General features: G+C 40.1%; 1 protein-coding gene across 14 annotated transcripts in view; it reads right to left on the bottom strand.

Moving 5' to 3' along the window:
* The window catches only part of TNS3 (tensin 3), a 219,277-nt gene that overhangs the window by 82,674 nt on the left and 113,711 nt on the right, over nucleotides 1-22,892 (bottom strand). For 12 of the 14 annotated variants that reach the window (XM_039548564.1, XM_039548558.1, XM_039548563.1 and 9 more), the window contains 5 exons: nucleotides 21,825-21,885; nucleotides 21,588-21,663; nucleotides 10,462-10,591; nucleotides 9,437-9,502; nucleotides 6,034-6,138 (listed from right to left, as the gene is read on the bottom strand). In XM_039548564.1, the coding sequence (XP_039404498.1) occupies nucleotides 6,034-6,138; nucleotides 9,437-9,502; nucleotides 10,462-10,591; nucleotides 21,588-21,663; nucleotides 21,825-21,885 (438 nt within the window). The remainder of the gene's footprint in view (nucleotides 1-6,033; nucleotides 6,139-9,436; nucleotides 9,503-10,461; nucleotides 10,592-21,587; nucleotides 21,664-21,824; nucleotides 21,886-22,892) is intronic. The other 2 variants (XM_039548566.1, XM_039548568.1) reach the window with 2 other exon arrangements.

Consider the following 22,892-nt stretch of genomic DNA (forward strand, 5'->3'; position numbering starts at 1 on the left):
AGCTGCCGTTTTCTTTGGTAGTCATCTGCATTCCTGTTAAGGTACCAAAACCAAGCAGTTTTGCCTCAACCTTTGAGTTTTGCAATAAAGAAGTGGCCCTCTGGGAAAAACAAGCGTTTAACAACATAAGAGGGCACCTCCCTACTGAATAGCTATTTACTTTGGGTTGAAGAGGAGAAAAAAATCTCAGTTAAAGTCAAACATCCCATCTCATCACATGACATGGGTGCATACCAGAATGTTGGCTATTTATTGCCTCCATGGAAACATTTACTGCGTACATGGAGACACTTCTCAGATACTTTCCTTTATGAGAAGAAAAAAACAGGAGGAAACCAGCTTATAAATATTTGGCAAATTTTGACTGATTGTTGTTGATTACAGTTACAAAAGGCTAGAAAATCTGGAAAGCAACATTCTTGAGATATAGGAATTTGGGTTCGCTCAGCCCTACCCTATTTGGATTAAATTAAAAACATCTTTTTTTTGCCAAAGCTGTTTCTGTTCTAATTGTTAAACACCAGTGAGCAAGCAAACATACTTTGCTAGGAAGCAAACAGCAAGGCTTTGTTGAGAAAGAAACTTAAGTATCTGCTTTGTAAAGACTTAATCAAAGTCCTTCATTTATCATTTCAAGCAATTTCTAACATGGACATATGCTTCTCTTTCCACAGACTGAAGAGCTGGAAGACAAAAGAGTGCAGAGGGATTTAGCAGTTGTTAAAGTAAGTGAAATGTCTTAAAATGGAACACAGAACAAGAACCATGTGCATTTCTGTTGCCAATCCACTGAATTCAGTCGAACCAAAACAAATACTATTTTGGCCAACAATAAACTTTGGGTTTACCAGTTTTCTTTATTAAAAAAAAAACTTTAAATCCTTGTCATGGGTTAGCAAGCATAGTCCCGGAAGTGATGTTCTTGCAAAGAGGTGCTTACAGCTTCCTCTGTGACCAGACAGAACCTATCACATGGCCAGTTTGAATATGGACAATTCTTTAGGCCACTTAAAGTTGTGACCACCTCTGTGATGCACACTTAAGAATAGAAACCCTGAGGCAGAGGCTCTCTCTCGTTTCCGGTGCTGGGACAGGTGGCTGCGGGCCCTGTGGGGGGGCCAGTGGGCCCGGCCCAGGCCATGCTCGGGCCAGGCTGGGCCGGGCCACGGCCATCCTGGAGCCAATGGGCCCTGATCCACCTGTGGACCGCCCCCCCCCCCCCCCCCCGCAGGGCTGTGGGCAGCCAGAGCAGCTCGGAAACCTGCCCTCCAGTGCCAAGGCCAAGATTTCAGCTAAAGCTGCACCACTGTCCAGCAGAGGTCATGTGACCAACAGTGATAAGCAACATTCCAGCTGCAAGGCCGAGGTGAGATTAACCCTTTTAGTGCTGTGAAGAGCTGAAAACCCGAGGGAAGAGAAAGAGGAGATGCTTAAAGCTGAAATTCTGTTGTAAAGCTATGATATATCAGAGTACCTGTTGTAATTTCATGAAGATATGGGGGATGGAGCGTTCAACTTGTACTTGCGAGCAAAAGCACCTGTGCTGAGATAGGCAGATGCTGACGCAGCTGTAATTTCATGAGAAGTTTGAACAGGGAGAGATGGAAGCGATGAGGACTTTTGCTCCAAATGGGAAAGGAGAAAACCTCAGTCCCTAGAGATGCTCCCAGAGATAGTCCTAACGATGAAGATGAGGAGGACCCTTTGCTCCCAGGGAAGGAGAAGGGCCTCTGTTCTTAGAGATGAAATGCTCCCAGAGATGGGTGAAGAGAACTTTTGTTTCTGAACGGCTCAACCTTAAAATTGTACCCCAAAAAACTTCAAGAGTGGACCCTTGAAAGCAGTTGCGGGAAAGCTGCAAGTTGGGGAAAGGGACTCACATGCGAGCAGAGAGACTCCTCTTCCTAAATGGACTGAGCAAAGTTATTTGGAAGTGGGCGGCTGTCTCGTTGTGATAATGTTTTCATAGCATGGGCAAGAGAGACTCCTCTTCCTAAATGGACTGAACAAGGTTGTTATGGAAGTGGTAAACAGACTGAACATCTGAAGGGTTGTCTTTTTACATTGTCAGTGGGAGAAGGGAGAAAGGTGGGGGGAGGAGAAGAGTTCTATAAGTGTGGTATGATTTTTTTTTTCTTCTTTTAGGTCTGCTAATAAACTTCTTTATATTCTTTCAAGTTTGGTGCCTGCTTTGCGTTTCTCCTAATTCTTATCTCACAGAAGGTAAACAGTAATGAGTATTTTGGACCAAGCCACTACAATCCTGTATCTCAACCAACTGAATGCCGCACACACAAATGGCATTTTCTCTATAGAATAATTTTAGCGTGCTATCAGGATACTCAGAATAGACCTGAGATAAAGCAGACAGTGCCAAAGGAAGAGCAGCATTCATCTGCCCTTCCAATAATTCACCTTTTCTATTAAAACGAGTTTATGCTCTTTAGCAATATATATTATTTTAGTATCTTTTAATTTTAATATCTTTTTTTAATCTGATTTAATTTTCAGAACACCTCTGAGCCCAGGCTTTTACCAGAATCCACTGGCAGGTCTCACATAAACCGGTGGTTTCTATTCAAAAGACTAGCATTTTCAGCAGGAGGGAAGTGTTTAAGAACAGTATGTCTTATATACTATGCCAAGTAATAATCCTGGAAATTATCACTGAGAACTAAAAAAAAACCTCAACAGGAGACAAGTCAAACCTTTACCATTTACCTCAATCCCTCTAGTTTGTGGAGGGGGGAGCTTTTTTCAAAACTATTTGTCATTTCATATTAGAGAGAGATTTTGGAAGATAGTACATGTATGCAGCCACAGGTATTATACCTTACTATTTTGCAGCAAATGAACAATCTTTTGTAAATATGTATGTATCTATTGTATGGTAAGTGATATTTAAAGAAAAAAATAAGAGTGCTCAAAAAGACCAAAAAGTAATTTCTGTTCCTTTCTATCTCAAAAGCCCTTCCTGACTTCAAAACCACAGGAAAAACAATGGTAATTATGTCAGACATGGCAGTAGGAAGATCCAATTCTTCTGCTTTCAAATCCTACACTTAATTGCATACTTTTAAATCGGTGTAACAGAAGTCTCTGTGCTAATGTACTGCTCAAAGAGGATGAAATCTGATACAAATTGAAAATTAGGAACTTAATATAATTTTCCATCTATTATGGACGACCACTTCCCAAGGGATATGAAAAGAAAAAGTATTTATAAGAAGAAATGCAAATAATTTATTGCTTTCCAATTGTCAAAATTCCTTAAGAATATTAAGAATGAAGGATAAGGAACTAAATTGAGATAGCAAACTATCCATAGCCTGGCTATATTCAACACCTATGTACACAATCTTATTAACAAAGGGTTCAAGATAATTTAAAAGGCAATTGCTTATGTCTGCAATATTGTATCATGCCAGCAAATCAAGAGCCTCTGGGTATATTTTTCCTTTATCATGTATTCCCATCTTTTGGTCTTTGCGTAATAAAGCCAAATAGTTGTACAATGTCAAAAGAGATACTACTATCTTATTCACTTCTAAATTCTATTTTAACACATCAACTTGGAAATAGCCATTCCATATACATATACATTTACCTACAGAGAAACTAGTGTTCACAAGTCTCTGCTGTAGCCTTCCTGACCACCTTGGTAAGGAATTTCATAGGCCCACATTTTTTGAAATTAACAAAAATATGTATAACTGTAATATAAGAATCATCTGCCACACTAACATCTCATACTATTCCTACTGAAATTCCTGTGGGAAAACAGGTACAAGTAAAACCATGAAGACTAGTTCCTACACAAGGCTAGGGGTTTAATCTAATGTAAAGTAGAACTGAAAAAGGCGCTCTGTATGAGACTTCCCTGCACCTTAAAGATACCACCACTGTTATGCACTTTCAAATGCACCATGTCTTGCACCCTAATATTTTCTGAAGTACAGAAAAGATTCTCTCTGAGACTTCAGGATTATAGCTAAAGGCTTCATATTCTAAGGTTTTTGACTTTGATCACATTCTGGATGTGAAATCAGCATCTCCTTTTAGTGGTTTCTCACCTGTAGTGAAAACTAGCATGCATTATACGTTTTTAAGGCACAACCATGATACCAAACGTCTGCACAAACCATAAAGAGAAGCTTGTCCTGGTGTTTATAAATCTTAAACAGAAGATGACCTAACTGCCCTGTATTTACCTTAAGCAGCACACTAAGCTCAAACTTGTGTTAAGTACAGACCCCATCCTTAAGAGAAAAATACAGCTGTTGTCTGTGTACGTGCTTTAGCTCCTTGTGATCTTTTGCCCAGCCTATGCAGAGGCATTGCTCTGCCTGCAATTCCCTTATTCAATATCATAGGGTAACAGTCTGCCTCCTAAATATTTACTTGAGAAAAGGATAACATCTATTCTCATGGTATATTTTCTAGCTTAAACTCAACTGATTTTTTTTTGCAGATTTACAATGAAATTCTCAATATCTATGCTATCACATCATATTTCTGTTCTATCTCAGATAATTTTAAAACTACCCTGCACACAAATTAGATACAAAAACCTATTAAATGGCACATGTGACTTCTGAGCAGCAGGCAAACAAGCTACTTGTACTTGTGAATGGTCTCTGACTAACTCTTATCAAAGACATCAGCAGCATACAATTCTGTATCTTCCAACAGAGTGCTGCCTGCACGTTTATCTCTGCTTTCAACTTCCTGTACTGCTGTAGTTACCTACAATGCAATGCATGAAAATGGGAAGGTAAAATCCATCCAGCCAATCAATCCCAGCAATTAAAAAATATTTGACATCAATGCATTGCTTGTTGAGGGCTAGGTCTATACAAAGGAAGGGGGAGAGGATGGCAGGGGGAGGAAGAGAAAGGAATCATAAATTATATGGAAACATCATGAATAGGAATTAAGACATCACCTCCAGTCAAGATTCAGTCTCTCTGATGCTACTCTTTCTAAAAAACACTGCACAGTCTCATCCAACTCTGATGACTCCCAATGGAGTGCTCTACCTGCCACATGCAATGACTGTTCTCTTTCCACCCTCCATATTCCCCCACTTTTCTGCAGATTGGAATCTGCTGTGCATTAGGAAATACTCCTATTACAAGAGTGAGGCAGTGGAAAAAGATCAAGCTCCCAGTAAGCTTCTGCCCTCACTGATATGGTCATTAGATGGTCAATGCTAAATCCAGATTATAAAAATCAATTGAAACTGAACCTAAAGAGAAGCTAATTAAATATCCTAGCTTTGTGTGTCTCTCATTTCATAACAGGCAAGTTGTAAAAGCAAGAACTTCGGCATTCATTTAATACCTTATCTCATGTTTTTACTTAGAACAATGTCAGGCTTGCATGTGCACTGAGGTGTGCAGCCACAGGTGTAACATTCTGAGTCCTTACATCAAAACTACATCCATTAAAAGCACAGCATGAACTCAAGAAAACATCAGGAGAGCATTCACACTGGAGTCAGAATCTGAAGGGACCTACTGGAGGTTTTCATCTTTTGTATGTGCCATCTGGTTACAGAAAAAAAAAATCTAATTTATGGTACATTTATGGAGATACGCAAATAGGCATATCCTTTACTGTTTATTTATTTAAAGCCTAGTGCACCTTCTGAAATACTCCAGATACACAGTAACCAAAAGCTACAAACTCACCATATAATTTTGTTGTTTTTAAAATTCTGTATTAGAATTCCAACCAGAAACTTTTGAACAAAGAATAAAGTCTTTAGGCAAATTTACAAGTAATAAAGTAACTTGTATCAGTCAGTTGCATCTCAGTTCATTCTGTGTATTGACAGGGATCATATTTAACTACCACAGCTTTCTTTCCTAAATTAGAACCACTAATGCTAAATAGGGAAGGGTAGACAGCTACTTCAGACATCAGTAAAGTGGCATTAGCTTCAAGCAAATGAGGTCTCCTTTCTTCTTTCAACACTCTGGAACAGTTGCAAAAGATTTTGCTTTGGTCTCATGTGACAAATGTACTCACCTTCCCCATCAGGGCTCATATTTTCATAGGAATCCCAGCGTATTAGTGGGTCTGATGTATTGTAATCAACTATTACTCCATGATCATTTTGAAGGTGTTCACATCCTAAAATGAAACATGTTTGAGACCAAAAATTATCAGTCACATATGTAATTATACGCACACACAGATGTATGTATGTAGGCTTCTGACAGACGTTTGCTCCCTAAATGGCAACACCCTATTCTGAAAGGTAAGAAGCAGCAAGAAGGGAAGAAAGGTTAAATAAAAGAGTTTAAAAAAAAAAAAAAGGTTAATTTATTATTCAGAGACTTTTATCTTGAGCTTTTTGATTATGATGTAGGCTGATAATTTGGATCAGTCCCTAAACACAAATAACACAGATGATCCACCCAGCCCTAATAGGTCAGACATGATAAAGAGCTTTTGAGAATGGAACCACGAGCATCTATAAGAAGATGGTTCTAAAGGAATGATAAAATTAGACTTTGTTACAGATTTCATTCAGATTCATACAGATTATCATTCTGATACCAGAGAAATTTAACACTAAGGATGAATAGGGAGAGCTGAAAATTGTGACTTCATGTCCCTTTCAGTTCCCCCAAAGTGGCAGCTCTGCAGAATCTGAGACTAAACAGCTGCCTTTCAATGTGTTTTGCTGTGTTTAAGTATGCTCTGCCAAACATACCTGGAATTTTCAGCAGTAACCCATGTTTTTGTGCCTTTAACAAGGCATTAAATAATGATCAGGTTTTAAATTGATACAGTGAGGAACTTAGGTATAGTCCAGTCATTCAAATGCTAAGCACTTGAATCAAAGCACTTGATGCAAGGCATCAATAATTCATGACCTTGAACTTGGCTTTGATACTGATACAAATCAAACAGTTTGTCTTTTCTATCTAGATTAGGGAACAAAGAAATCCTCAGTTATCAAACCTTTGGCTGTGTCTACAGAAGCAATTCCTGCTGTAGATTGTTCTAGAGCAACAGTATTATGCACATGCTGTGACTTTTAAAACAAAAATAGTTACAGTTAGGACAAGAATGCTATGGTCCTGCACCTTTATATGCAGCCTGGAAAAAGCCATCTGTAGAGTTTCTGTGACGTTTGTCACAAGGCAGACTTACGAATTTTATTATTAAATATTCAGGGATCTTATATTCTTGGCAACTGCATTCTTTCTTAAAAAACATCACAGTCAGTTATGTTCTAGAATACTGTGTACAGTTTCAAGCTACAGAATACAAGAATTATATGAATAAAGTGAAGCAAATGACAGGACTTTCCCTGTGAGGAAAAGCTGAGGGATCAGGGCTTCTTCAGTCTGGAGACAAATGGTCTTGACAAGGATCTGACAACAGCCTCCTAAAGGCCATAGAGGAGACAATCAGGTTGGAACAAGGCAGACAGACAAGAAACAGGCAAAATTTGAATCTAGATAAATTTAGAGTTAATATAAGGAAAAATAATTCCACTGTGAGAACAGTCAGACACAGAAATAGCCCACCCACTGAGGCTGTGACATCCTTTCCTTGAAGTTTTTCATTATTTGACTGGACAAAGCTTTGGCAAAATGGTCTGATCTCACAAATGAGCCTGGTTTCAGCAGGAGGATGGACTAGAGATACCCTGTACTTATTCTAGAATTCTATAGTATTTTCAGATGTGGAAAAGTGATTTTGCAGAAATTGTAAATAAGTATTTCAAGGTATCACCAAAAACCGGGATATAAACTCTCCAACCAATTAATAGGTTAGAAAGCCAACATTACTAGCAGTGCTGGCTGCGTGGGGATTTCTCCTCAAAGCATGTATCCCCAGTAACCTAACAGACCAGGTTATATTCCTGAAACGAATACATACTCATCACGTTTCCTGAATACATGTATATATACTAATTATTTCTGTGGACTTATTTGGATATGGTTCCAGATTTTCTGATTAATCCTTTCTCTTTCAGAGTATTTTAAACATGTGGTGAGGTCATAATTTACTTCTCTTATCATTCTTTGTTCTAATACACAATCCTTGTTCCCAAGGATTGAATCCTTGATCTCAATTAGATCTCTGCTAGTACATATTAATCACTAATATAAGTAAATAAGGAAGCATTAGCTGGCACCAGACTTGTTAGTCACAGATGTAGAGAATTAACACAAGGTCACATTAATCTCTGGTATTTGTACTAAGCACTGTATGGTGCAAAACTAAGCATTAACCACAAATATAGGGATCATATAGTGCTAAAGTTAAAGAATTTTTCAACATCTTCCCAGACTGCTGCATAGACTTCTTCTTAAAGAAATATAACTTGTTCAGTAACAAAGGTGAGCTGCTCTTCCTAGCCAGTTAATGCCTCAGGCAGGAATTGAACACAAATATCCAATTACTTAGAGCCTTACTTTCCAACAGCTTAAAGCCTCTCATTTGTCATCTAAGGAAGCGAAATTTGAAAAAAATCTTGGTCCTTTTTTAGATGTGTCAACTGGCCTGTCTTCAAGCATTTACTATCTAGAAACACTTAGAACAAGCTAGACAAATTCATTTATAAAACTGGTTTTCTTTAATGGCTTTCTAACAGGCTAAGTGAGATCTTTGTGCTCAGTTGGGCACAATCCAAATTCTTAGTGACTGCTGCCATAATTTTCTAAATTATCAAACTCGTGGAAAAAAAAGGAGGAAAGCATGCAATTCACAGGACACTGAGGACACTGAATGGGAATATGTATAAGACAGACAGTTAAGAGTATTTGGTTTTCAATCAGTCTCAGGCAGAATCCATACTTTTTGGGACACCACGAAATGACTAAAAACACATTCATTAACAGAATTAAACTGCAATGATCTGCATGATCTTAAGTTCTTACTGTAAGTAATAATTATCACATAATCTTAAACATATTAAAATAGAATTTTGGAAGTATGCAGAATATCCTACAAGCCTACTTCAAAGGAGAAGCATTTCCAGGAAAACTATAGCTGTATCTCTTTATGCTAAACTGAAGATAGTCCAAACTTCAATACTGCAAACATAATCAATTATGACAACATCCAAAAAAGGTTATGGGATAGGCCACTTGCTGTCACTTATGCTGAGCCAAACCACCTACTATCCATGTTCTACACAGGTACACAAATGTTTTCTACTAGTTGTAGCAAGTGTTCTGGCATAGCTTTAAAACAAAATCTGGTGACTTCTATGCTGATATAAATGCAGAGTCTTTATTAATTTTTTCAAATTTAAACCGGTAACTAATATATTTTAATGAAAAAGTAAAATTGCAGATTTTTTACAAGAGAAGTGGAACAAAAGAGGAAAAAAGTTTTTTTTAAAAAAATGCATATTTCATGATGATTTGCTTTCAAATGAAGCATATATTTGGTTCTCTATGCTCACCTTGAATTTTCTCTGGAGTTCCTGAAAACACTAATTCCACCTTGCTGTAATCAGGGAAACGGTCATCTGAGAACAAAGGATAGGATTTCAGCAAGATGTTTCCCAGGAGAGCAGTTTCAGAACACTCAGAAATCAGGATTCTCTATAGCTATCTATACATATACCCTTCTTCCCTTCTCTCTTCCCTTCTCAGTTGCAGCTTAGTGATCTGCTTTTCAAAGCTACATTCTTTGTGCCACACATTTTCCAGAAAAGACCACATAAATGCCAGCTGGAGTTTTGCTTGCTTTCTAGAACAGCCAAAAGAAGAGATGTACAGTTCCTAACCCCCTCTCTAGACAGACATGGCTTATAAAGAAAACACACCCAGGTAAATCAAATATGTTCCCCATATTGGCTAAACCACAATACTTGACCACAAAATTTTTGGTAGTCTTATGTTGTGTGTTGCAGGAAAATAGCTTGATTTTAGTTTGCTAGTAACATAGGCTGAAGTTCCAAACCTGATATAAACATAATAAAACTGAAGTTTTAATTTGGAAAATATGAGGACTAGTATGACACATTTTCAAGTGTGTCTGAAAACTCTGTGTCCATTCTTTGATACTCTGAAGCGTATTAAAAGACAGACTACGTCACAAACACATTATCAGACTTTATGACTGTTTTCACTAGCCAGAAAAGGGAACAATTTAGCTCATATTATTTCCTTCAATGGTGACTAAGAGAGAATGTCTGTTGTTTTTATAAATGTGAGAGAAGGTGATAAGGACTATGTAGGAGTATCTGAATTATTCTGACGAGTTAACTCACGTGAAGAGCTTTTCTTGTCATTAGCGTTTTACTGGTGTTACACGCTATAATTTAACTAACTCAAAGCAGTCTCCCTTTCCCCAAAAATAAGAAAGGAGGGAAAAAAAAGAAATAAGAATCCTTTTGAAAACAGGTGCTGAGGAAGATCATCACATGCACATGCCTGCACGCCCACACATATACACATCCAACCAACAACAGAAGACAAGTACCTTTGTTGGCATTATCCAAATCTTCTTTGCCAAACACCAATCCATGTCCTTGAATAGCTCCAGTGTGAAACTGAAGGCGAAAAATCACATCACGAGTAGCCGACCTGTATTTTTTGTGATAACACTTCATCTAGAAAGACAGAAAAACATTTTATGTCAGAAGTATTTTCTTACAATTCTGAACAAATGAGTGAATGTATTAGTTGCTAATTAAAGCAGTCACAACACAATTTATTGTAGACACCTCTGATGTTGAAACAAGCAGGGTATGCATTATTCTATCCTTTAAAATTACACAGGCCCAAGGCAGGATACTTCTAGATACGTAAAAAATAATAATCACTATTTTCATCACTATCAGCCATGTATCAGTAGGTTATGAGCCAGAATCACAACGTCTGGCAGTACAATAATGAAGTGCTGACAGACTTCTTCCCTACCAAATTAATGAATTTCAGCACACACATTTCAAAATAAGTGAAGAACATGAGGACTTTTTCAAAGCAACGCTGCAAGCTGATTATATCTATTTGAGGACTTTTAAAAAACCTGCTCTAGTGATGACAGGATCTTGTTTTAGGTTACCACAGGAAGTTGATAGTAGTTTTGACACCTTGGATAAAACACGGAACTCTACAAAAACATCTAGTATGAATTTCAGTAGCTAAAAGTGAACACAATATACCTATTCTCTAACACCACCTTCCCTGAGACTAAACCTATGGATATTTTACCTACTAATTCTCTGAGTCTACTGTAATACAAAGCCACTCAGCATTCTTACAGGAATATGTAAAACTTTTGGCAACCTTAGTCACAGGACTGAAAATTTTATTGTATTATCCTTATTGTATCAGGATTTTATGATAAAGCAGATATTACTGAAATGCATTAAAAAGACAACAAATATCACTTTTATTAAAGCCGGAATAAAAAAAGCATCCTAGACATAAAATGCCACACAATTCAAGAGCATAGAGTTATTCAAATTAAATGATGCAAGAAAGATGTAGGAGCTTACAAGGTGCAGTGTTTTATTTCCCCACTGCTTTTCTTATTAAATGTCTGCCTTCCACATTGTCCCCACTTCCCCTGCCCCTAGTCCTGGCCACTCCCGCAGGTTCTCCCTATTGGTTCCAGTACCTCAACTCTGCCCATGTACCACCCCTGTGCCCTGAGATCATTTGTCCAAGTGCTCTCTCCACCCCCTTCATCCCCAGATAGGACCCCAAGCTCCCTGACCACATGGTCTCTCTGCCTCTGGGAACCGGTTTGTCACCATGTAATAAAAGTTCCTCTGAGGTCCACATGGAGAGACCCTTCTCAACTCCTTTACTGTCACTGTGTTGTGGAGCTGTCAGCTAGCTGGAGCGGGAGCACAGGGCCGTCCGGAAGGACTACAAGAGAGCGGAACTGCTGCTCTATCCTAAGCACCCCCGCAGTGCTTTCTGAGAAGGCTGCGGCTTGCTAAACCAAACTAAGCAACGCAACAACAAGGGATGCTTCTGAAAGTTGGAATTAAAACACAGTTATGAAATTCTTCTCACTGCAAAACTTGAAAAATCTAACATAAGATCTTGCTATCTAGCCTTCTTTATAGTAACCCCATGATATCTTAAATTCCAGAAGTTAATCAGCACTGACCATATACATGGCACACAGGACAATTTCTGAAATATTTCAGCCCATATACCAGAAATGCTTTCTTTTCAAGTATTCTGTACACAAATCACATATTCCTAACCTAGTATAAGGGCTGGGAGATTCTCTATGCATGTAATCTTCATTTTATCTGAAAGCGAGGTTGTTTGTTTGTTTTTAAGAAGAGAATCCCCTACCGTATATTGGCAATACCAGGTAAAAGTGTTTGCTTCTTTTTTCAGACAGTGCTTTACATGAAGCAAAAGGAACATTTTGTAAAAACCCTTGTCTATTAAAGGGATCTACTTCGTTTTAGTCCAACACAACTACCAGCATCACTACTTTAATTACCAAAAGGTAAGGTATGAGTAACAGTTTGACTGCTTGAGTCAATAAACAGATCTCCAGTATGCCAAGCAACTCTGTAAAGGCAAAATACCATCATAAAGGATGAAAAAGGCAGGTTTGCCCAGAAGTGAAAAATGGACAGAAACAGAATTAAGAGAGCCATGATGAGAGATATTAGAACTAACCTGCTCAAGAATTGGTATGAAAGTAACTGTGATAATTCCATTTAATTGTATGATATGAGCAAAAATACTTGAAAAGAGCTTCTTTAAGTTTATGCACATTCATCCACAATTTAAGTTTTGGCTTCGCACAGTTGCTAGGTTTACTCTTTTGCATAATCTCATTTTTAAAAATGCTGAATGAGAGAAGGAGTTCCTCCTTCTTTCTACTTTCTAATTCTAAGTACCAGCCTTGGATTTGACCTACATTAACTTAAAATTAAATAACTAAAAATTAATATTAATTTAAATTAAAATTAACATACTTTTACCCCTAAAGAACTTACTTACAGAGAGTTGTAATTTTTTATGAAAATCTGTCCTCTGTTACAATCAGTAATACTTTACATCTATATCCATAGACTAAAAATATCTTTTAATGCTCAATATGCATAACAAGCTTTCAATGAAGTCTAAGTGTAACTTTGAATTTTGACTCCATTACCTTTTGATCCCATAATCAAGAATTAATGCAAGCCACTATAATGTGCTGGAAAATTCCTATATGCGTTTTCAGAAGTCAGTGCAGTTTTTCAACAGCTGCATCTGTTCTGTATCACCACATGCTATTCACATTGTGTTAACAAATTCCCTAAAGCTAAGACAAGAAAGGATATTTTATTTCCCTTTTTAAAAACAAACAAACAAACATGCATTTCAAGGAGTTAAACCTTTTGGAATTGGAGGTGGAGCATCTTACAGATCATTATTTTTGTCTGACACCACTGAAGTTTTTGCTTAGATATAATAAAATATTCAAAACGGAAGTATTTGTTTAGGAAATACTGAAATGCTGAAACAGATACTGGTTTGCTCAGAATTATCTCAAATAATAGCATGAGATTAAGGAATATTATCTCTTTTAAAATTATGCAAGCATTACTGAAAAGCTACGTGCTCTTTTTTCATTCTAAAATCTCATTTGAGAGATACTGAATTTATCTCAGACTGATTTCTGTTGTGATCTATTCCATTTCCTTAGGCACCAACAGTCCTTCAAAAAGGAGCAAAACTTCCTTAATTTGAAACTGTCTCAAACCTCCAGAGCATGCCATTTTATAAGAGTATATTTAAAAATTGTATCTCCATTTTTCAGTAAAAGAACGAAAGAACAATATACAGAACTGAATGGGGAGGGAAGATAAAAAAAGGAATCTAATACCAGGGACACTGTCGTGGTTTAGGAATGGTATTCCGCAGTTCAGTGTTCCCACTGAAACACTTCAAACCGCTAGACTACGCCCCCTCCCCTTCTCCCCTGCAGCAGGCTGAAGAGAATTGGAGGCACAAAAGGCAAAGATCACAGACTGAGACAAAAACAATTTACTGAAAACAGACAAAGAACAGTAACAGCAACAATACTATTAACAGAAAAAAAATCGAGTCACATACGATTGCTCAAACCTCTCCCCCACAGAAACCCCAACAATACCCAACTATTCCTTCCACCATGCCATCCAAACCAGAAGAAAGCCCTTCCCCATCCCCAAAAAGTGACAGGAGGTGGTACAGAACAATCTCTGTGCCCTAGCCATGCCCCTGCTGACTACTGCAAAAATTAACCCTGTCCTGGTCAGGACCAGGTCATTATCCAGCCCTTATTCTATGCCATCCATATCATCCCCAAATCCCACACCTTCCATACATATATATATATATGTACATACACACAAGCACAGGTATAACTTCCATAGCCACTGGCCCAATCCCTCCAAGACGTCTGCTGAGTTCATTTAGTTCATGACTCTGAATTCTATTAGTCCTAGATGTCTTCCGCAGCAGGAGGCTGGTGTGCTGTTGGGTGGCTGCAAGCTGCATCAGGAGCTCATGACTGGTCTATCTGGAGCTGTCTATCCTCATTGTCTATGGCAGTTATGGCATACAGTGGCAGTGTGTCTTGGGGTGACTTTATGATGTTGTATCCCCTATCACTGCTTTATGCCCAGGAAATTAATTTTGTGCCTTTCTGTGCCTTTAAACTGAGCCTGAGAGGGGGGGAAAAAAAACTGAGCAAAACTTTTCAAAGCAGTTTTGGACACAGAGATGCATAGACTCCTCCCTGCATCCTGCAGCAGCAAGAGGGCAGAGAAACACCCTGCTTGCTTTTTTTAGCCAGCTTTCGGCCAGTTTTTCAGCTCCTTTTCCTCCAGAGAGTTGAACTTTGTTTTCCTGGGACTTTGATTTTTCCCTTCTTCTGTGCTGGGCTGTTTCAACATCACAATACATTGGGAGGACTTTCCACTGAGGCCTTGGCCCTGGAGGTGGGCCTGCGACCCAGCTCCAAGGAGAAAGAGAGAGAGAGAGAGACCTATGGAAGGACTCTAAAAATTTCCCAGGTTTTCTCTCCACAGCGAGAGGCTTTATTATTTAGCATTATTATCCTTTTCCTGTGTGTTTGTTAAATAAATAGTTTTTATCTCTTCCACTTTCCTCCAAGGAAAATCTATTTTTTCCCAAACCTGGGGGGGTAGGGCTGGTTGTAACCTGCCTTCTAGCAGAGGATATTTTCCTTCAAATTTATCCAAACTGGCGCACAGTGTCATTCAGCAACAAATATTATACAATTCTACATTACAGACTGTTCTCACCCAAAAATCAAATCTGCTTGAGGTACACACCGTATTTCCCTGTCCCTCTGCATTACCCACCAAGTGCACCCAGGTCCTTGAGTAAAAACAATCCCACAGATGGGTTTGCCTTTGCTTGAAGCAGAACTAATCCAAACTGTCTTCCCTAACATATTCCTTTTATGCACCACAGGGACTTTATTCCCTTCTGCAGTATGTGGAGGTTTTGATTGGGCAGGGCCAGGTCAATTGGTAGAGCTCTAGTGTTAACTAACCAGGTGGCCTTTGCTAGATCCCAATGTTTGAAGGTCCCACCATCCATTATTTTCAATCTAGTTTTTAACAGTCCATTGTAACATTCAGTTTTCCCAGAGGCTGGTGCATGGTACATGGTACCCACTCAATACTCTGGGCTCTCTGGCCCAGGTATCTATGAAGCGATTTTTGAAATGAGTCCCTGTAGATACAAAAATGCTGCTAGCAAGGATTTTCTTGCTATTTTCTAAGTCCGTGAGAGACTTTTCTCTCTCACAGAAGAGGTAGCAGAGTATGTAAACAACCAAGCCACCTGCAACCTTGGAAAGTCTTGTTTATAGTATAGTAGAAAATATTTTGACAATGGATGTTTTAGGATTTTAGCCAATCATCCCAAGGGGTGGCTGATCCTTTGTCCAATTAGACTATGAAGAAAAAAGTCTATAAAAGAGTTTGTAAAATAATTAAATCAATCAATCTTGCTGCACAATTCCTGCCTGCTGGATCTTCTCTCCTCCTCCTCCCTATGGCTGCAGGACACGGTGATATACCCTAGGGCCTAGGCCTGCAGTAATAAGTCCCCTTGTCCACCTCACTTCTTTCTGGGGTGTCATGTCTCCAAAGGACTTGCTTTTCAAAGCCCAAGATGGTGCTCCTGGCAGTGGCATGAGACACAGGGTACATCTCCAGCCATCCAGTGGTTGCTTCCACCACTGTAAGAATGTAGTGCTTGCCTTGGTGGGTTTGCCCGAGTGTGATGCAATCAATCTGCCAGACCTCCCCATATTTATATGTCAGCCACTGTCTCCCATACTACAGGGGCTTTACCAACTTGGCCTGCTTGATTGAAGCACATTTCACAGTTATGGATAACCTGAGAGATAGAGCCCATGGTTAAATTCAGCCCTTGATCACCAGCCCATCTGTATGTTGCATCTCTTCCCTCAGAATCTGAGGTGTCATGGGCCCACCAAGCCAGAAGTAATTCACCCTTATGTTGCCAGTCCAGATCCAACTGAGACACTTTAATCTTGGCAGCTTGATCCACCTGTTGGTTGGTACAACATTCTTCGGTAGCCTGACTCTTGGGTAGGTGTGCATCTACATGAGGTACTTTTACAGCCAACTTCTCTATCCAGGTAGCAATGTCTTGCCACAATTCAACAGCCCAGATAGATTTACCGTCTGTGCTATCAATTAATCTTTTTCCACCAGTACAGACACCCCCACAGAGCACTTGCCACCATCCATGAGTTAGTGTGCAGATAGAGTGTTGGCCATTTCTCTCATTCAGCAATACCTAATGCCTTTCAGCTCTGTGACCTGACTTGATCCACCTTGTCCCTCAATAGCTTCTGCAACTTGTTGCATAGGACTCCATACAGCAGCCTTCCATTTTCAATGTATCCCTACAATACGGCAGGAATTGTCAGTAAAGAGAGCATATCACTTTTCATTTTCTGGTGCTGATTATATAGTGGGGCCTTCTCAGCACGTCACCTTCTCCTCTTGCTTCTCTTATGTTAGTACACAATTTTTGCCTTCAGGCCATTTTGTGGTGACTTCCAAGATCCCTGGGCAATGGGGGTTTCCTACTCAAGTTCGCTGTGTGATCAGCATGACTCACTCACTCCATGAAGTGTCGGTGGCATGAGTAAAACATCCTTTGAACATCCAACCCAGCACTGGCAGTTGAGGTGCCAGGAGGAGCTGTGCTTTGGCCAATCACTTCTGAAGCAGCTCAAACCCCTCCATAAGCTGCCAGGATCTCTTTTTCAGTAGGGGTGTAGCAGGCCTCAGATCCTTTGTATCCCCAACTCCAGCACCCCAGGGCTCAAGTCTCCTCAAGTCTCCCCAGGTACTTTTTGCCAGACACTCCAGGAAGGACCATTCTCCATGGCTGCAGTATAGAGCACACTTTTCACATCTTATCTTGTCCTGACTGGCCCAAGGGCTACTGCACAAGCAATCATTTGTTTGATTTGTTCAAAAGCTTGTTGTTGCTCAGGACCACACTTAAAAATCATTCGTCTTCCAGGTCACTTGATAGAGAGGCCTTACAATCTAACTAAAATCTGAAAAATACATCCTCCAAAAACCTATAATGCCTAGGAAAGCCTGTATTTCCTTCTTGCTAGTTGGTGGGGACATAGCTGCTATTTTGTTGACCACATCCATTGGAATCTGACAGCACTCATCTTGCCATTTTACTCCTTAAATCTGAATTTCCTGAGCAGGTCCCTTGACCTTACTCTGCTCTATGGCACAACTGGCCTTCAGGAGGACTTGGATTATCTTCTCCCCTTTCTCAAAAACTTCCTCTGCTGTGTAGCCCCACAGAATGATGTCATCAATGTGCGCAAGTATTCTGGAGCCTTGCCCTTTTCCAGATCAGTCTGGATCAGTCCATGGCAAATAGTGGGGCTGTTTCCAGTCCTGGTGCAGTCCATTCCAGGTGTACTGGACACCCCTCCAGGTAAAAGCAAACTTGCCTGCACTTTGCTGCTAAAGGAATGGAAAAAAATGCAATAGCAATATCAAAGGTGACACCACTTTGCTGCCTTGGACTCCAGTTCATATTGAAGTCCCAGCATGTCCAGCACAGCAGCACTCAACAGTGGCCTATTGCCCACTGTCTGTCTCCACTGTCCAATGGACTTATGCACTGGCCATACAGGACTAATAAAGGGTGAGCAAGCCTTGCTGACCACTCCCTGGCTCTCCAGTGGATGAATCATCTCATGCATGTGGATTATGGTTTCCCGGTTTGCTGTGGTACTATCAAGGGTACATTTTTGTGGTAGTGATTGGTACCTGCTGTTTTTCAACCCTCAGCAGTCCCACAGCAGAAGGGCCCTCTGAGAGACCAGGCAAGGTGTTCAGCTGTCTGATTTCCTCTGTCTCCACAGCAGCTATCCCAAAAGCTCCATGATGACCTTTTGGGTCCTCAGAATACCCGCTCCTGATGTCTATGTCCAGGATGCATGGGGTCTCTGGACCAGTCACAGCTGGGTGTTTTGCCATTCATTCCCAGTCAGGCTCAGTACATTCATTCCAGTACAGTCAGCTGTTGGGATTGCCCTGTCACCCCAGAAATAGAAAAAGATTCAGCCCCTACATATCTTAATGGCATCAGGGTACATTGTGCACTGGTGTCAACTAAAACTTTACACTCACATGGGTCTGATGTGCCAGGCCATGGGATCCATACAGTCCAATAAATCAGATTTTCCCTTTCTTCCACCTGGCTGGAGGTAGGGGCCCTCCTGGTAACAGTAGTTGTTGCTCATTTCTTGTAAGTATGGAGATCCCTTCAAGAGCATTGAAAGTAGCATCAGTCCTCCTATTCTGTCTGAGGACTTATTGGAAACTGAAGAATTTCCTGCAGTAGTTGTGCTTCCTCTCAACTCACACACCAGTGGCTGCTAGGACAGAGGTGGGTTTTCCATCGCACCTCCATATGTCCTCTCCATGGTCATGCACGTAAAACAACAGGTTACTTCGTGGTGTGTACCCTCTCTCTTGAGCAGGGCAACACTTATTGCTAATAGCAGAAACTGGACTGTACTGGCAGGGCATAGGACACTTCTTCAAATTGCTGGTAATCCTCTTTAAGTTGCTGGAGGTCCTTGGACAGTCTTTCCATGGACAAGACACAGGCCCATGGGGAGGAAGAGATACTTTCTTCGTATAGTCGTAGTTTGGTAACCAAATTATCCACTCTGTTCACCTTTCTTTCCATGACATCACTGTCAATGAGTTCACATACGGTGATGGTGCACTTCCTAGGAACTTCTGCCTAGGTAGAAGTGGTGTTTGTGTACACTGGACTTCATCTGGATTTATAGGGAATTGCTCATTATTTGAATCCTTATAAAGTACCTCCAGCACAGCTAATTCTCTCAAGTACTGGATATCTTTCTCCATGGTGTTCCACTTGTCTCGGTGCACTAAGAGATGACCCTTGTTAAGATACAAGATACTCCTTATACTTGACAGGAGTCACCTCCAGAGGCTGAGAGTCTCTGTCCTCTTCCCAATCCCAATGTACACCTTCCAGGACAGGGATCCCAGTTCCTTGGCTTCACTACCCTCTGGTTTCATATCATGGGCCACAATATCCCAGCACTGGACCAGCCACATCACCAGTGACTACCCAGCTGGTGGCTGAAATCTTTACCCATATCTCATAGCTCACCCAGGGACAGCGATCAGGTGATTATCTCCGGCCCTGCTTCTTCTTCTTGTGGAGGGCCCTACTGCCTCCTCATCCCTCATTACGCCTACTGATTTGGTCTCGGATTTCTTCTTCTGTACAGGGGCAACTGCTATCAGCACACATTGCTCCCCTGGTTCAGCTGCAGTTTGAGTGGCCACAGTGCCTGTTGATCTGCTTTCCTCCTCTTCCCAGTGAGGGTGCTGTCTGGTATTGAGCAATGTCCAATAAATAGCAGTCAAAGCCCAGCACATTGTGTACTTTCATGCCTCTCTGGAACTGCCACAGCATTTTTCTTTTGCATATTTTATCATTTCAACAGAGTCCTGTGGTTGTTCAGGGGTGAACTTACAAACCATTGGAGCAGAACAGTCCTTCAAAAGCTGGCCCATTTTCTCCCACCTTCCATGCCACTCATGACTACCCATCCTTGGAGCAGATCTCTAGAAGACCCTCCTAAAAATCTCCTGTAACTCTAAACATAGTGTGGACCACAATGAGGAGAGCTGGCAGACCTAGCCACAAGAACATGTTTTCCTAAATATCCAAGGAGAATTCAAAATTCTCAAAAACTGTTGTAACAGGCCTGAAGGAGAAAAAGGAGGTGGAAAGCTAGGGAAAATCATTCTCCGCTGTTCCCCTCACAAACTGGGTATGATTTTTAATGGACTCCCAAAGGTAGTGCTGGAGGTAAGGGCAGGAGAGCAGCACTCAATACACATCCCAAATGACCCTCATTGTCCTTGATGTTACCACATTATAAGCTGGTATCACATGGTACATCAACAAAACAATCCTGATCCCTCTCCCTGATCTGAAAAATATCATGAGGTATGGAAATATATACAGTTAGGTACCACACCGCGTGGACAAATCAAGCAACATTGTGACCAGTGACTCTGGACCAAATGCAACAAATGCTTAGATCAAATTTGTTTCAAACCCAATCTAGGCAGACCTGTTGCTATTCTAACCTTTCATGCCTCACATTGGGTGCCAGATAAGGCTGCCATGGTTTAGGAATGGTGTTCTCCAATTTAGTGTTCCCACTGAAACACCCCAAACCACACACACTGCTCAATCACTACCCCTCCCCCTCTCCCCCGCAGCAGGTTGGAGAGGAGAATTGGACACACAAACAGTAACAGCAACAATACAAATGACAGAGAGTGCAAGTGAAAAAAAACCCCAGACAATTCACACATGATTGCTCACAGACCTCTCCCCTTCTTCCTCCTCCCTATCCCCCAGAAACCCCAGCAATACCCGAGCACTCCCTCCACCATTCTACCTGATCCAGAAGGAAGTCCTTCCCCTATCCCTGAAAATGACATGAGGTGGTACAAAATAACCTCTGGGTCCTAACCGTGCCCTGTCTGGTTACTGCAAAATTTAACCCTGTGCTGGCCAGACCTAGGACATTATCTATCCCTTATTTGGTATTGCACTTTTTTGACTGCCAGAACAATTTAGAATTACTTAGGTATTTTCCTTATAGTAGGTAGTTTTATAATTGTGCACACTGCCTGCCAAATTATAGGACAAGATATTTTAATGCCAAATTACAAATACTCCCCACAGTAATCTTTATAAAGAAAACAGCAATACAGGCCTTACTGGACTTGGTGATGCTATAAAATGAGAATACTGAGAGCAATTGTTTTGGAAACAATTTGCTCCTAAAATCCTTACAGTCTGAGTTTTACAAGAAGTTTTATTCCCATGAAAGCCAAAGATGATGACTAAATTAACCTAAATTATTCTGCAGTATCTCTAAGCACTTCATCAATTAATTTTTTTTACAAGAACACAAAACAGGTCAGAGGCTACAAACTAAATGTCATGTTAATAGATTTTCATTCCATACAATTAACTTACCATAATATCTCCCTTCAAAAGCTGGGCAGGGTCTATAGCAATGCAGATTCGACTTTGATTTTCTGACCCTATGCTACTTAACAGGAGAGAAAAGAAAAATCAAATACATGGTTTAAAGACACAAAAGCACAAAACAAACAAGAAACCCACAAACAAAACTAAAAAAGGCTATGTAATTCTGCAATCATGAAAATGAAAACCTAAATTCAAACAAAATGGAAAATGCTTACAACTTACTATATTCCAGATGTATAAACTGGTTGCATAGCCTGGTATAACTTCAGAAAAGGCCGACAAGCTGAAAATAAGCCAACAAAAAAGGGTGCTTTGTAGTATTCAGATATAGGAAAATAATTACAACTAGAAGCTTCATGCAAATCCAGACTGAGCAAAGAGGCACACAAGTGGCAATGCTGGACTGTCAAAATACCCGTCCAAGCAAAATTGGCTAAAAAAGTATTTTAGTTTATGGGGAAGACACTTTTTCCTGATCTCCAGACTGGTTCTGAATTCAATAGGGAGGAACTTTAAAGGATTCTAGTAAGGAAGGAAACAAATTCTGCAAGAAAACTAGATTATTAAGGGAAGAATGATAATGCCCAAAACAAATGCAAACTCCCAATATAAAATAAAAACATTTTCAAAATAAACAAATTATTTGATCTTCAGTTTAGTTTCAAAATTAGTAAGGCCCTTAAATTTCTACCTAGAACAAACAATACCCTAACTTTATTGAAGTTATTTTAGAAATTAAATCAGACTAAACAACAATGACAATATAATCATTGCAAATTCATGCTGATTATATTACAAAAGACCAGTGCTATTTAACCTTGGGAATATATAAATACAAAAACACAGAACTGTTATTTAATCATCAATCATTAAGACCTCTAAGTTCATCAAGTGCAACCATTAAAGTTGGATTCCTTTACTGTGCTCTAGCACAGTATCTCATTCTATCATTTTAGTTTTAAAGCCACTTAGTATAGCAAGCCACCTTAGTAGCACTGGTGAGACCACACCTCAAGAACTGTGTCCAATTCTGGGCCACTCACTTCAAGAAAGACACTGAGGTGGTGTAGTGTGTCCAGAAAAGTTCAAGGGACCTGGTGGAGCGTCTCCACACATGTCCTATGAGGAGTGGCTGAGGGTGCTGGGTTGTTTAACCTGGAGGAAAGGAGGCTCAGAGAGACCTTATCGCTCCCTATAACTGCCTGAAAGGAGGTTGTAGCAAGGTGGGAATCAGCCTTTTCTCCCAGGCAACTAATAATACAATAAGAGGACATAGCCTCAAGCTGCACA

This window comes from Corvus cornix, chromosome 2 (assembly GCF_000738735.6).
Source record: "Corvus cornix cornix isolate S_Up_H32 chromosome 2, ASM73873v5, whole genome shotgun sequence".
Taxonomy (NCBI): domain Eukaryota; kingdom Metazoa; phylum Chordata; class Aves; order Passeriformes; family Corvidae; genus Corvus; species Corvus cornix.